Source organism: Haemaphysalis longicornis, unplaced genomic scaffold (genome assembly GCF_048455015.1).
Source record: "Haemaphysalis longicornis isolate Haplotype H1 unplaced genomic scaffold, Haemaphysalis longicornis Haplotype H1 scaffold_1, whole genome shotgun sequence".
NCBI lineage: Eukaryota > Metazoa > Arthropoda > Arachnida > Ixodida > Ixodidae > Haemaphysalis > Haemaphysalis longicornis.
The window spans coordinates 338,496,968-338,511,285 of NW_027526203.1; the positions used below are offsets into that span (position 1 = coordinate 338,496,968).

The 14,318-nt window shown below is 45.4% G+C and overlaps 1 protein-coding gene across 2 annotated transcripts in view; it reads right to left on the bottom strand.

The window, feature by feature from the left end:
- Positions 1-211: 211 nt before the first annotated feature.
- LOC144152941 (band 7 protein AGAP004871-like) overlaps positions 212-14,318 on the bottom strand; it is a 261,932-nt gene continuing 247,825 nt past the window's right edge. For both annotated transcript variants that reach the window (XM_077684538.1, XM_077684531.1), the window contains 2 exons: positions 11,631-11,709; positions 212-8,598 (listed from right to left, as the gene is read on the bottom strand). In XM_077684538.1, coding sequence (XP_077540664.1) covers positions 8,341-8,598; positions 11,631-11,709 — 337 coding nt within the window. In that variant the 3' untranslated portion in view covers positions 212-8,340. The remainder of the gene's footprint in view (positions 8,599-11,630; positions 11,710-14,318) is intronic.

Here is a 14,318-nt window from a genome sequence, read left to right on the forward strand (position 1 = left end):
TTTAATTCGCATACGGAGGCAGCATTATCAATAAGCATGTGCACCGAGCTTGACGAACAGGCATGTGCGTATTATTTTCATTTGTTTCTTTGTGCAATTAAAAGCAGGTAGAACTTTCTTGCAATTATCATCCTAATTACCCCTTGCGCCATAAAATCCAAACATCATCATCACCATCCTAATTACCAAAGGAAATAATGCGACAACACATTTTCTCTGCGTGTATATGACTTGACCATTTTTATTTCACTGCATTCTGCGCCACTCAAATGACATTGACGTTGCTTTCGATGGCATGAAACCTAGTTGTGGGTCTATTCATGGCGACATCGTTGTCGAATGAAAGATTCTCTCGAAGTTTACACATCAAAGATCACAACAACGGAACAAAAAGACCGGCATTAGATGTAGACATTTTTTTTTTTTTTGCTCCCACCCAGACAAACACGCAAAAGTGAAAAGCAAGCGTCAGCCACAAAGTTCCAGACGTGGTAGTTTTGGCACTTCTACGAGAAAAGAAACGCTACTGGCTCACCTAATAATTCGCAGGCTCCTCTGACAAAACATTGCAGTTGTTCAACCTAGTCATTTTCTCATCCACGCCCCCTTTTCTTTTGTTTTAAACTTCTTTCGCTCCCTCACAGTGTACCTCAGGTTGACTGACGCAGCCAGAGAAAAAATAGCAACGTATTTTTTCTAGCCCCGAAAATAATACCTCCACTAGACTTGCTGGTTTCATGTAGTTGCATGCAATGCGGGGCATTCGCTGAAGAAGACAGACGAGTTGGCACGCAACTACCCGACACTCTTTCAGAAGTGCTACCAGAACACACATGTGCGCTGCAGGACCAAACCTGTAAGCATTCGCTCGTCCCATTTTTCTGCTGCTGATGTTGCTATTAGCTCTATTTTAGTAGGATTCTTCCGGTGCACACAATAGTGACGACAAGTTCAGTCAGTCAACAGGATTACGAAAGTCAGGGAAGAAAGCGGAGAGAGCAAAGGAAAGTTCTGAAGGGCAGGGAACCTAAGCGCACTTTGCGCGCCCCTCATGGTTGACCAAAAAGCACGCAAGCCATTTTATGCTGCACGCAGAATTGCTCCCTGAGAAATCGCCAAATTACCTTGCTTGGATTTAAAAAACAAAGTAACTCAGAAATTGTTTCACGTGGGAAAGGAATCACTGAAGTGCGTCGAGAGTTCCCTTTTGGGAGTAGGTTTAACGTGGAGATTGCAAGTCTGTTTCGTCCCGAATGTACTTTAATGCTTTGGTGTCCGCGTCGCAGACCTATAAATACTTTACCTTTTGTCTTTTCTGTAGCTAGATGAATATTCCATTGACAAAAACAAGTCCGCGGTACCCTTTTTAAGTGTGCCTGCGTGTTGAAGAAACGTAACCGCGACTCAACTGGCGCCATTGACGTGGCCTGTAGTTTCCGCTAGGTTCCCTTATAGAGCGGGACGGCCGGAAATCTGCGAGTGACGACCTACAACTAACGGTTGCACCTGGGAACCCATTATAATACGGCTGTGGAGAACCCAAACAACCTTGGAGAACATTACGTACAGCATCATCATTGAAGGAAGGTGCTCACCGCGTTGGCTAAGTGTAGTTAAATCATCGCAAGGTTACCGGGCGGTTAAATAAAAATGCGTCCCTTAAATCCAAGCATGTTGGAGACATTGCGCGATGCGCACAGTGCCGTTCGCGGAGTGTGCATATTTAAAAGCCCCTGGTAGGCCATGTCATCCGCTGGAGGTACGCTACTACCCGCATGCACCTCACAGAGCATTGCTATTCGAGCAGCCGAACAAGAAGGCAGGCCAGTCTAGCATGAAAGCATGTTATGCGCTTGCGCAAAAAAGGCAGAGCTTTTAAGAAAATAAATATCAACAGCTTTGTGACATTTGTATGACCTCCTTATGACGTGTCAAAAGCAAATTTTCCTTTCCCCCTCAAGTAGGGTGGGTTTTAACAAGGAAAACATGGTTTCATTGCCATATTCCTTCCTGGTTTGTACAAAGCTTTTCTCCTTGGTAAGATCAGGTAGCGAGGCAAGATCTGCCCTATGGAGAGGTGTATGGCCCGCTAACCTGGCTGAACGCGCAGAGTCGAATAAATATAAGATGCGCAGGCTCCGAGAAAACACTATGGCACTATTTCCAAAATGTTTATGTCTTGCTAACAGTAACTGAGTTGGTACAAAGCTCGAAAAGCAATGGGTTAACACTAAAACCGCCGCATTGCAACCTCACTCATATGCCCCCACTGAAGTATACCAACCATTGCAAACGTTCCAATAATTAGTCAGTTGCCTCGTTACGCTGACACTAGTCTTCGCTCATCTGCAATCATTTCTTCTGCTTATTGTGCTCGAATGGACGAGAACGCATGCAGATCGCAGGCAGGAACGTAGGAACTTTGTTGCAACATTCACATATGTCTTGTCTTACTCGATCGGGCGCACGCAGTGGTATTACGAGTAGCGCGTCATGCCTTATTTCACCGATTTTGCTGTGTAGTGTGCACCGGAAAAATGTCCCACCAAATATAGCACCATTTTGGCGACGGTGACGTCATTCAGTTACTTGATTGCAAAACGGTATGCCCCAAAAGGAAGTGCGTAATACTACGCTGAATTCCTTGATTACATCTTCACTTTTTGGAACGACATGTTAAAGCTTTTTTTTAAATACATCTGCAGGTACTGAGCCTCTTCTTCCGTGCACTAGGTCACAAAGAGCATTTACAGTCATTGAACGACGAGTCACCAAAACACTTCAGCTCCCATATAAGACGACTTGGCTATCAAGCCTTCTGCGGTATTCCAAATTATTTGTCGTCGACAATTCTTAGTACTTATAGGCTACAGTGTAACTACCAGATGACTGTTCATTTGGGGACTCAAAACACTATTACGTCCGGCGGAGAGATATCAAGTATAAAAATCTCACGTAACCACACAATAAAAAGAGAAGATTGGGATGAGTGCTTCTGAATGTACGACTATAAAGTGTTCCGCCCGAGTCGGGCCATTGCCGGAAACCTTCCGACTACGTCGTCGGTTGGAAGTCCCCTGCAACTGCCGGTAACCTGAGTGACGCGTTACACCAAAGGCCTAAAGGAGACCCCATTTAACGCGACGGCTTTTAAATGTTGGCTTCTCAAAAGCAAGCGTGTGACTGCGAAAAAGGCTAGCAAGCAGTGGAACACACTACCGGGTTCGCAGCAAGGGGTAAGTAGTAAGGGGTCCGAAGCGACAACAAAAAAGTAACAAAACACAACACGGAAGTAACAGACGATGCAGGAGCCAAAACATTAACAAGCACACCACACAACGGTATCGCATCACATTGAGCTTTTGCGTTTTGTCTGTCTTAGATCGCATAACGTGTTTCTTTTTCTTCAGAAACGCTTGAAATATTTGTATTTACAACAGATAGCAATTTTTTTTATTGAACTGGAACACACAGTAACAGCACTTTATAGTACATGTGCACTATGCACCCTCTAAGTGGGGGTGGCTGCGAGGAAGAAATGTTGTAAAGAGCGCTAAGCCGGCGTCAGCGGGCACGCCCGGCGCTCCGTGTTGCACTTATGCGCACCACCGGGATTGTGTGCACACCAAACGAAAAGTCACCAAGGACCACGAGTGGAACAAGCTGCTTCCCCTCCACTTCTTATGTACATATCAAGCACGAGGTATATTATGTACACTAAAGATGTGAACGACGTGCCTGAACATCGCTTGTGAAGACGAACGTAAGCCCCGTGTTTTCTTTTTTTTACAACACAACTCTCGCTGTATGTGTTGTCTTCCCGCTGAAGCTTACATGACTTCCGTCGTAGGTCTCTAAGAGGGCCGATGGAATCGTATCGGTTCCTTTTCGGAGCAGAGAAAGCTTATTTATATTATGTATATATATATATATTTATATACCGTACTTATAATATTTCATATGAATGTAGTAGTTATATCTATAATGCTTAACTCTGCGACACTATGGAGGTGTACTTCTCTTCAAGTAGCCTATATGATACAAGAGATAACAAGAAATTGGATGGACGATAGTGGTATAGTGCGAGTTACTGGAATCTAGTGCAGCAGAACGTAGTGTGTGCCGCAAGGAGAAGGTAGACCCGCTCTCGCAGGGCACTCACTGCAATACGGATTTTTATAGTCACATCATCTTTAGCGCGGACTTCCGGAAAGCGCTATGAGGAAGCTGCACATTTTCCCCCATTTCCGAAACAAAGGCGAATGGCATGGCTGCAAGTGTGCCCGTAAACTGAGTGAGCTTCAAACACTAACTCTAAACGCTGGCACCTCGAAAGGAGTAGGAAATCGCGGGAACAGTGCTGCAGTCATATCATACTCAGTTTCCTAAAATAAATAGTTACAAGGGACAACCTCGAGGTTGTTAGGCTTAACTGCCGCGAGCCATTGGTCTCAGAAGGATTGCGCGAGGTACACACTTTTCCCTGTTCCTTGCAGCGAGTAACCATTCAAAGAAAAAAAAGTTTTCTATATACACGTCCTCCCAAAATGCATAGAGCGCCTTTCCTGTCTTTTTTTTTGTTTTGTTTTACGCAAACAGCTGCCGTACTTTTCGTAGGGTATTTCACGGCAAGAAACTGTTGAAACACTTCTCGAATACGCGATTTCGATAATTGGCACTCTTATTCCGAAAAAAATATGCAAAGCATTGGTTTGCGTGGAGATGTTGAAGTGACTAAGTCGGATTATCTCACCCAAAATAAAAAAAAAATGAAGTGCGCAGCTAAATAAACCGAGCATGTGGAAAACCATTTACGCACGAATGCTTATTATATATGCACGACCCACCATTCTTTAACCTCCCCTCATTCTTGAAGAAGAAAAAAGGCCTGTTGTACACAGGCATAGGCCATTTTCTTTCCCGGTCTGCGGCTTGGATAAGTAGTTAGACTAAGATAAATTCTTTGACACGAGACACATGACTAGCTCTTCGGAGAAATACATGTGGGCAGCCTTTTTTCTTGCATCGTGGAAGTTAAAAAGTCCCTCTCGCCCACCCTATTGAAAAAAAAATACGGGGTCACCCAGGCACTCCTTGTGATGCGAATGCGAAAGCATTAGTGTGCAATTTCCTCAAGTCTCCTCTCATTATCATCATCATCATCCTTCTCCCTTTGGGACTTTCATTTTTTACCCTGTAGACACCCTCTTATCCCACCCTCCCTGTTCACCAATACACCAAAGGTCATCTTTTTTGTAATAAAGTTTATTCAGCTCAATTCTTGCGCGTTCGCATTGCTCGCGTGCCATCTGCTACGACACCGCACATGTTTTCCGTCATCTTTTGTTTTTGTTGCGCTTAGAACTGCTCAAGCCGACATCTAATTTTTTTTTATTTTGCTTTTATCTCACCAACCTTCGACGCCGTGTTTAACTCGTTGTTTTTGTTTTTGTTTTTCAATTGGATATCGCAAGAAACGACCCCACGGGTATTGAACATGGTACTTTCGATTATGTAGTTATGTTTTGCAGTGCACAATGCTGACACGTATGAGCCATGCCGGCATATTTGAGTAGTTTGGGACGGCATTGACTATACATACTTCGTGTGCAAGTACTCTTCAAGCTCTTTTTTTATTCTTCGAGCCGTCGGCCATTTTGCGCACCATCCCCCAGCTTTTTTTTTTTTGTCCAACTCTTGGCTACGGCGCCATATTTTCGTCCTACCGAGTCAACTAATACTTTCTCGTTAAACCTTCCCGACGAAGCGTAGTCTAATTGTAACCGTAGCCATCATACACTCGAATTTTAATGACAGCTGTCCCTGGTGAGTGAAACGGCAGCGAGAATGAGGGCCAGTCCAGACAGCATGGTGAACGAATAGCTGGAATTGGCTAGATTAGGTACTACTATCCTACAACCGATTCAATCCTTGGAAAACTTGTTAATCTCGCATTTTTCGCGGCTTGGTAAAGAAAGTGCAAGACCTGCGATAAAAGGGCGGTACCTACGCTAGTTTTCTGGCAAAATAAAAACGGGGAAACGAGAACCTCTCAATTTTTCCTAGCAATGCGTAGCCACTGATTTACACCACATCGTTGCTTCTCCGAGAGTTTACTTGATCAAGCGCGGTAAATGTACGTTACGTGCAGCACCGGGGGTAGAAGGGATTCGTCCACTGGGGCCGTGGGAATAAAAAGGATTCGCATGCTGGCAGTCGCGAATGAAACGCACCATTAAAAGGTAAACTTACCAGACACTCGTGTATGTGTGTGTTATACGCGCGTGTGTTTGTTTAATGCAAGATAATTGTTCCAGAGAGGCAGTGTTCAAGTTACTAAACGTTACATACACATTGAACAAACCACGCCACACCAGGAAAATGGCTGGACTTCGCGAGGCATGCACAGTGTCTCGTCAAAGTATGGAGCACAACTTTCTCTCGGAATTCTGTCGGAAAACGCAATAATGAATGAAAAAATGTACGGAAGCAAGGTGCCTTTTGTTGCGCTTTTTTTTCACAACCAGTTCTGAAAAAATATGCTCAGTGAACACATTTCGTCCCATTGTGTTGCCAAAAGCGAGCCCTAGTGGTGTACCAAAGGAAAAGTATGTTTGCCGTTGCAATTAGGGCTGTAAATTGTACCCACCAACGTCGTACAGTAAATTTTTGTCATTAACTGCGATGAAGTTGACTGCTGTTTACGTATACGAGATGTTCCTGGTGCGGCGATTCGTTTTATGTGAATCTGCGCCGAAACCCTGCTGATGATTACGCCACTTAAAATTTCGTCTTGCGTGGGATTCTCATTCATGTCTTTGCGCCCACATAGTCGGCTTGTGTTTCTTTTTCCGATGCGCCTTTGTTACTCAGATTAAATTTCATCTTTCAACTATCATTTTAAGAGAAATCCTACATATATCGTCCCTTGATTATATATGTGGACATAACAGCTTTCTCTGATAAAACCAAGAGACCGCATTAATAGGCAGCATGCACGGAAACCGAACGCAAGTTCCAAATAAATGCACGCTCCTCAACAGAATGCAAGTCGTGGTCGAGATGCAGTACCGCTTGCGCTAATTCCGCCGCCTCTTTTTCAAGCCGAATGAAGCACGTCCAGTGGCACATCGCAGAAAATGAAAAAAGCGAAGTCTAAAATAAACTACGGCAATACTGCTGGAATTGTGTGCTCACAGACTGAATGTGCATAATTTTTTTTTCTTACCCGGCCTCAACTGCATGATAGTTGGCTGGTCAAGCAGTAGACCTAAGTCCAGCACTGCTCAGATTTGGTCACAGAGCACAGTGCTCTGGTCCGGTTGCCTGCTCTGTTGTTCGCCTCATGTTTCCCGCTGGCCTGTGTCTGCCCTCGTCTCATCGTGGCCTTGGCCGTTCGTGGCGTGCCCGACCCTGGCAAGAGATCGGAGGCAATAGTTCTCTGTAACGGGGTCGACCGCAACACGCCATTCGATTCGACCGAGTCTGTACTTCAGTGCAAACGCCTGCCTGGAATCTCATTTTAAGCGCTCTCAATGCACCCGCTACCAAAGGGTAAACTGTTTTCAGTACCGCTGTGCCGTCTTTCAAAGCGCCGAGAGTTTGGCCATGTAACACAGGCAGACAAAAAGAAAGAAGAGAGAACACACGCCTGCTTAGTATTACTGTGGAGGCCATGTGTGTATCCCGCAAGGCTGGTTTTTGCCCCAAGTAACCGCAACAGTGGATCTAGTAGCGTGCTGTCAAAAAGGCTTTTGTTGCTAGTGACGACCGCTTAACGTTAGGTTGCTTTCCCGCTCCTGAAAAGACGGTCACATGACAGAGGCTGGTGCCACTTGTAAGCTTCCACACGTTTTGCGTACAACGATCACCACACTTGAGCGTCTCTGCACGTCAAAACACAATAAAACCTTGGTGCAGCCTGGAGCGCGCTCTTCCACGGGAAGGTTAATGTGACCGCGGCCATCTTGTTGGGTACGGTAAGCACGGGAATAAATGTGGCCATCGGGCGCATGTCACCCCCGACTTGTTTCTAGCCGCACACAAAGAACCGAAACTCAGTGAGGGCGCTTCAAAGGACGATGCACTTTCGCAGGTAGAAAAAGAGGTGCAACTGGTGACAGAGGGTCGAATTTTTCGTACGGCCGTGCAATTGGCGCGCATTGTGGGCAGGGACTCCTTCGGCCACGATGTGAACGGGCGCAGCGGCCGTCGACCCGGTGCGCGATCTCATTTGCCGGGCGAGCCCAGGCGCAGCGGTGGAGGCAGGATAAGCGAGAGCCGCCTCTGGCCCGTCCCGTACCAGAACAGGCTGTTGGAACGGGACTGGCGGGCCCTCTGCTACGCGGAAGCCTCGAGGTCCTTCTTCACGTCACCTCCGCCGCCGTGGCCGCCGCCAGCGTGGCTGCTGGCGCTGTTGATGAAGCCCGAAAAGAGCTCCATCGGGATGGGGAACACGATGGTGGAATTCTTCTCCGCCGCGATAGAAGCCAAGGTCTGCAGGTATCGCAGCTGGAGCGCAGACGGCGTGTCCGCAATCACCTCGGCGGCTTCTTTCAGGGACCGCGAAGCTCGCTGTTCTCCCTCGGCCGCAATGACCTGCGAAAGCACCACTGAGTGAGCCCAGGCGCCGGCACTGGGCGCAGAGAAGGAACACGTGGCAGCGGCGCGCAGACGATCGCCAGTGTGCCTCTCTCGTGCCTAAGGGCGTTTTGGTTCGTTTATTACCACCACCTCTCCTGCTACCGACAGATGTGTTTGTTTTTATATGCAAAGCCTATGTCAAGAAACTCGCGCGTATTGTCAGGAGCTATTCTTAATTTTTTTCCATCCTTTTTTGAAGCTGAATTTGTCTTATGATTCAAGCACCGACGGCCATATTGCTATTGAAAAGGAATATGTTACACTATTAATTACTTTCCTCAGAACTGGTGTAAAGTAAATAATGTACACTAAAATTACTGTTCCCGAAAGTAATTGCGTTACAATTAGTGTTTGAAAAGTAATCGCATTACTACTCAATTGCTATGCAGTTTGTAAGCGAGAAACATATACCTTATTTTCACTGTTTGTTAGGAACCCAGGTCTTTTGATTACAGTGAAGACAACAACAGAGCTTCAAGTTTGGTAAGGTAAATCATGGCTTCCTTCAAAGGAGTAAATAAGTCCTTTGTCATGTTGAAGCACCGCCCACACAAACAAATGAAGTGGTCGGTTGTGTTTTACGAACAGCATTTTAGCTTTTAACACCACTCGAAGATGCTGAGATCGCTTACATCTTCATTCTTCCAGTGCTTCACTTAATCATTGGACGACCTAAGCAGCCTTGTGTCCCTAATCATAAAGAAGGCATGCTAAACATTCGGTGTCTTGCATGTAGAGTCACGCAGAAGGGTACAGTTAACGAGACCGCGATGTCCGGCGGCTATATATACCCTTGTCAGTAACCTCGTGGGAAGCTTGCCCAGCAGCACGTAAAAAGGCACTGTTCTTGTGATAAACCTCAATTTTTAGCAGGAGTCTTCTGCGAGTTAGTTGGTCCATGTTCATGAAAAGCGCCCGTTTGTGTCCTACGTGTTTCTATTCCCTCGTCCCGTTTTGTCAGCGCTGTTACGACCATCCATTTTTACTTACGGTTTCACCGGGTTAATTCTTCCTTACGGAAAGAAGGCAAAGGAAGAAAAAGCGAAAGGGCAGAAATACGTAACCGGGGATGTGCGAATACCTAGAGAGGATAATGGTCTAAATGCCCCAAGCCATTCCCTCCTCATGAGATCTGGCTCCACACCAGGAAAATAACGTCAACCAACAGCATCTTCGGTTCAAAGTACAGATGAACACAGGTAGCAGCATGGACAATGCATTAGCATACAGGCTCTGACTGTGAAAATGGTGCGCAAGACATGCGGGTGGTGGGAAGGAATGTTTGCGAGCTTCCCAAAAGAAAGAATTGCCTGGGGTGCTAACAAGCTCCACTGTGCATGTGGCTGTACGCTAAGGTAAATAGGAAGGCAATGCAGGGAACGCCCCCTTCCCCCATTCCCCGTTTTTCGGGGTTCATAAAACCTATGCATTTTTCACGAGGCAAGCCAAGCGAGTACTGACCACCCTACGAGTAGTGACTGAAGCAGCCACCTAGGGATTCTCTACCGTGAAAGAAGAAATAAATCAGAGCTAGGGTTGAAGAACCACCTCCAGTTCCATTTGCGCATCCGGGGCCGTGAAAGCGAACAAGGTCTAATCATTCGGTGGCTTCAAGAAGGGTCATTCGAAACCGCCAACTGCGCTTATAGGTGCGGACACGTGTGCGAGCATCAATCGCTGCACGTTATCAAGCCACCCCCTCTGACTGCACACGTTAAAATTTTGTTTTTCTACAAAGTACTGGCGGATTAATTCTGACCTGGCGGTCAGTTGCAGCGTAGCGATGTTCCGTATAAAAAAACACGATGGGTAGGCGTTTGACTTCTCTTAAGCTCCCTCTCTGCTTGAGGCGTGAAATCGAAGGAGCTGTAAGCCTTCGCCTGTCTATGGAACAGTCCGTCGAAGCCGAAAATTGTTCATAGAGATGCACCCCGTTCACGAGTATGGAATATTTCGGAGTGATACCCCGTCCTCTCTCCCCCACACACAAATACACACGTCCGCCACCCTCATGGCCTCCCCAGCTTGCTTTTTCAACCACGTTAGCATAGTTGACATAGGTCAAATCTGAAGATTAACGGCAGAGTATTTAAACGTTTGCTTTTGAGGAAAATAGATATGCCCATTTCCAAAAAGTAATTTCGGAAGGAATAAATTGATTCTCTTTATTAAAATTTTGTAGCATGAGATTCACTAGATTACGCATTACCACAAAAGTTAACTAAATTAACGTAACTTCACCCCTGTGTCTATGGCTTCAGTGGGTGCATGCGGGTCGAAAAATGGTGATAGTTTGCTTTTTATGTGGTAAATACGCTAAAGCCAAACATGTCACGTGCGTTTAGGGTAAAAAATATGCGCTTCAACAAAGCCGTATTAAACTGGCTACTTCGTAAATACTTTAAAACGCACTTTGAAAAAATGACCTCCATCCACATCTAGTTATACCCCACTTTCCGGAATGCGTGCCCACATGTTGCGGAAAACAGCCGTAACCCTGCTACCGAACCCTGCTAACTTCATCTGCTAAAAATGACCATGTCTGGCAGTGAAATATCATATAACCGCAAGAAAATTTCTTAACCTCAACGCATTATTAATGCCTTAATCGCGGCTCTAAAGCAACGCTCGATTCGCGACGGTTTGTGAACCCGAACCCACTTTCTAGTAATACATTGGGTTCGGTGAGGAGCGCATGACTGCGTAAAAGAGCCTTAATACCCGTTTGATTTCGGCTGATTTAATACAAAGCGCACCATGTTTGGCCCCCAATTATAGCATACAATCATGTAAAGTTTGGTGAATATGTGCTTCGCTGGCCGTCGCAGCTGGAGGATCATGAGCAACTGATGGTTTTGTTCCGGCATGTGAGCATATCCTTGTTTGGATTGAAATCAGAGATGGCACGGCTCACATAATGGTGATCTGAGTCCCCCTGTGAACAACGACAGCTGCTTACATTTAACAAACAACTGCGTCATTCTTACTTTGGCTCGAGCTTCCCGGGCTGCCTCTGCTTCTGCGGCCATGGCCCTCTGTAGTTGCACTGGCAGTCGTACGTCCTTACTGCAAGATATCGTAAATATGGAAATAAAACACAGTGCCAGTGGATTCTCACATACACTCAAATAAAATTTTACTCCCCCTCCACCCCCCTCCCACTCCCCCACCCACCGGCCTCCCGCCCTGTGGGAGAGTTTTAAAGGGAGTAAAGTATTACTCTTTTTAAAGGGGGAGTAAAATTTTAAGGGGAGTAAAGAGGGAGTTCGGGCACCCTCCCACTGGGCCGGTGCCGTAACATCAGCACCTTGACTCAAATAAAGTTTATGCATCATCGTCATCACCATCATCATCATCATCATCATCATCATATCACCCCCTCCTCAGTGCGCAGCCGTTTCAATGTCCCCGTCACGACTGCGAGCGCATTGTTTGCTTCAAAACCTTGCCGTGGACTTGCCAAGGCGACATTTAGTTATAAAGACAAACAAAACCAAATGTAATAGGGCATGGGCGGCTTACAGGGTAGCCGTGCGACAGCCACGGCCCTTTTTCACCCACTGCAGAAGAGCAACGTTTAGTGGTTGGTCACCGGCAGTTGACAGTTAACGGGTACCTTTGGGTTAAATTGCAGCGATGAGTACGGCCGCACTATGCTATTATACCTTGCATTTCAAAAAGAACTGGTATATATCCTCTATATCCCCATGCAACACCAGATGGGAAATGCAAATGGAGATCTGGAATATTTCATCCTTCGATTATAAATTGGGTAGCGAGGGTTACGAGCCAAAGTTGCAATCAAATAAGCTCCACTAGCGGTCCTGAACCAACTAGACTGTCTTAATTTAGCGCTAGCAAATGCATTTATTACTCAATTGACTTTATTGGCAATTATGAACAAAGCAGGCAAACATTTGGCTGCAAAGGAATTATGTTCTGAAATAAAAGGTTACGTCGGGCCCATTTGGAGACTCGCGCCCTGCAGATAATGTTTAGATCATATTACAAAAGGTGAGAGCATTTTCTAAGTGAAAAGATTGCTTGAGGGGACTAAAGGCAAGGTATGCCAAATAAACAGGGATGAAAACGCATGTCTACACACTAGGCACCGAATTGAAGTCCAGAGGCTTGCCGAGCGCTGATAGCTAGCAAACAATAGTTTTGAGCGGAGCTACTACTGAACACCATGGTAAGATATGGTGAAATATTTGCTGCCAGGTTTTCCACCGTATAGTACGACCATCACGAGTCACGTCAGGGCCTTTCACTGATGGTTCAAGGAAGTAGAAAGGCTTATGAAGATTGTTTCAAAATGTAAACCACATGACCGACCAGAAGCGTCTCGCAATGTAGATTTGTGGAACGCAGTTGTGTTGAGAACTCGTGCTCCAGATTATTTCTCCTGTTCAAGAAATTGTCCCGAAATTTAACCTTCCTCACTCAAGAAGTGTTCGATAACTTTTTGGTGTAAAATTTGTTAAATTTCAAAGGAAACAAATTTTGAGGGATTTACGCGCTAAAGCTACACCAGGGCTCTCTAGTGTGCCGTACTTTGGATTACTTCTGACCACCTGTAGATCTTTCACGAGCATCAAAAACTCTACGGTCGAGCGTTTTAGTTTTTCGCCTCTACCAAAAAAAAAACAGCTTCCGCGTCCCTAGACTCAGCAGCACAATGCCTCAGCCACTACGGCGGGTTATTTTCTTATTTCACTCCTTTGAGCCGTTATATTGAACTCCTGTATATTTGGAAAGCATTTGCTAGGAACCTTTAATTTTATTTTTTTCCAAGCGAGATTCAGTGCGGCCGAAGACAATGCAGTTTGGCTTACCCCCTCCCCTTCCTCCCCTCCCCCCCCCCCCCAAAAAAAAACGAGAAAACAGCAATATGCAGTTAGTAAAAAAGATTTCGTTGTTCATTTTGTCTCCCTACGCGATATTAATATAGGAATTTGGCTTGAGGGATTTTTCTTTATCCAATTATAATCAGCATAGTGACCAGACCCATTGTCATGATGGCATTTGGCTAGCGTGTAGTATGTAGTATTCGAGGACGTAAGCACGACGAATTGCTTTATAGCCCTTACAAAAATGCTTTTTTACATTCTGTAGACGTTCTGTTGACATCCTACCAACTTTATTGCTATCCTACATACTCTTACATTCTATTGACAGTCGTCTGTAAAAAATCTACTGAATGTATGTTGACACCCATCTGTTGACTGTTGTATGTAGAAAGTCTACTTAATTCACGTTGACATTTGTCTGTTGACGGTTGTATATAGAAAGTCTACCTCATTTTTGTTGACATTTGTCTGTTGACGAGCTTCTGTAGGATGACCACTAAAAGTGTTTTGACACGCTTTGTCTCAAGTTGAATTTAACGCAAACATATTTTTCTTTCGTCCTGGAGTCCGATTTCAATTAATTCATATTGGTTTTTGCTAAATACCAGGACAGGTTCACAATATTTGGGGACAAACTATTTACTTGACTTTAACCAAATTACGTTACTTTGATTGAATCAGGTTTTAAACACACACACACACACACACACACAAACACACGCGCGCCCGAGCGCCTGCACGCACGCACGTACGCACACAGACACACATACTCTCACACACACACACACACACACACACACACACACACACACACACACACACACA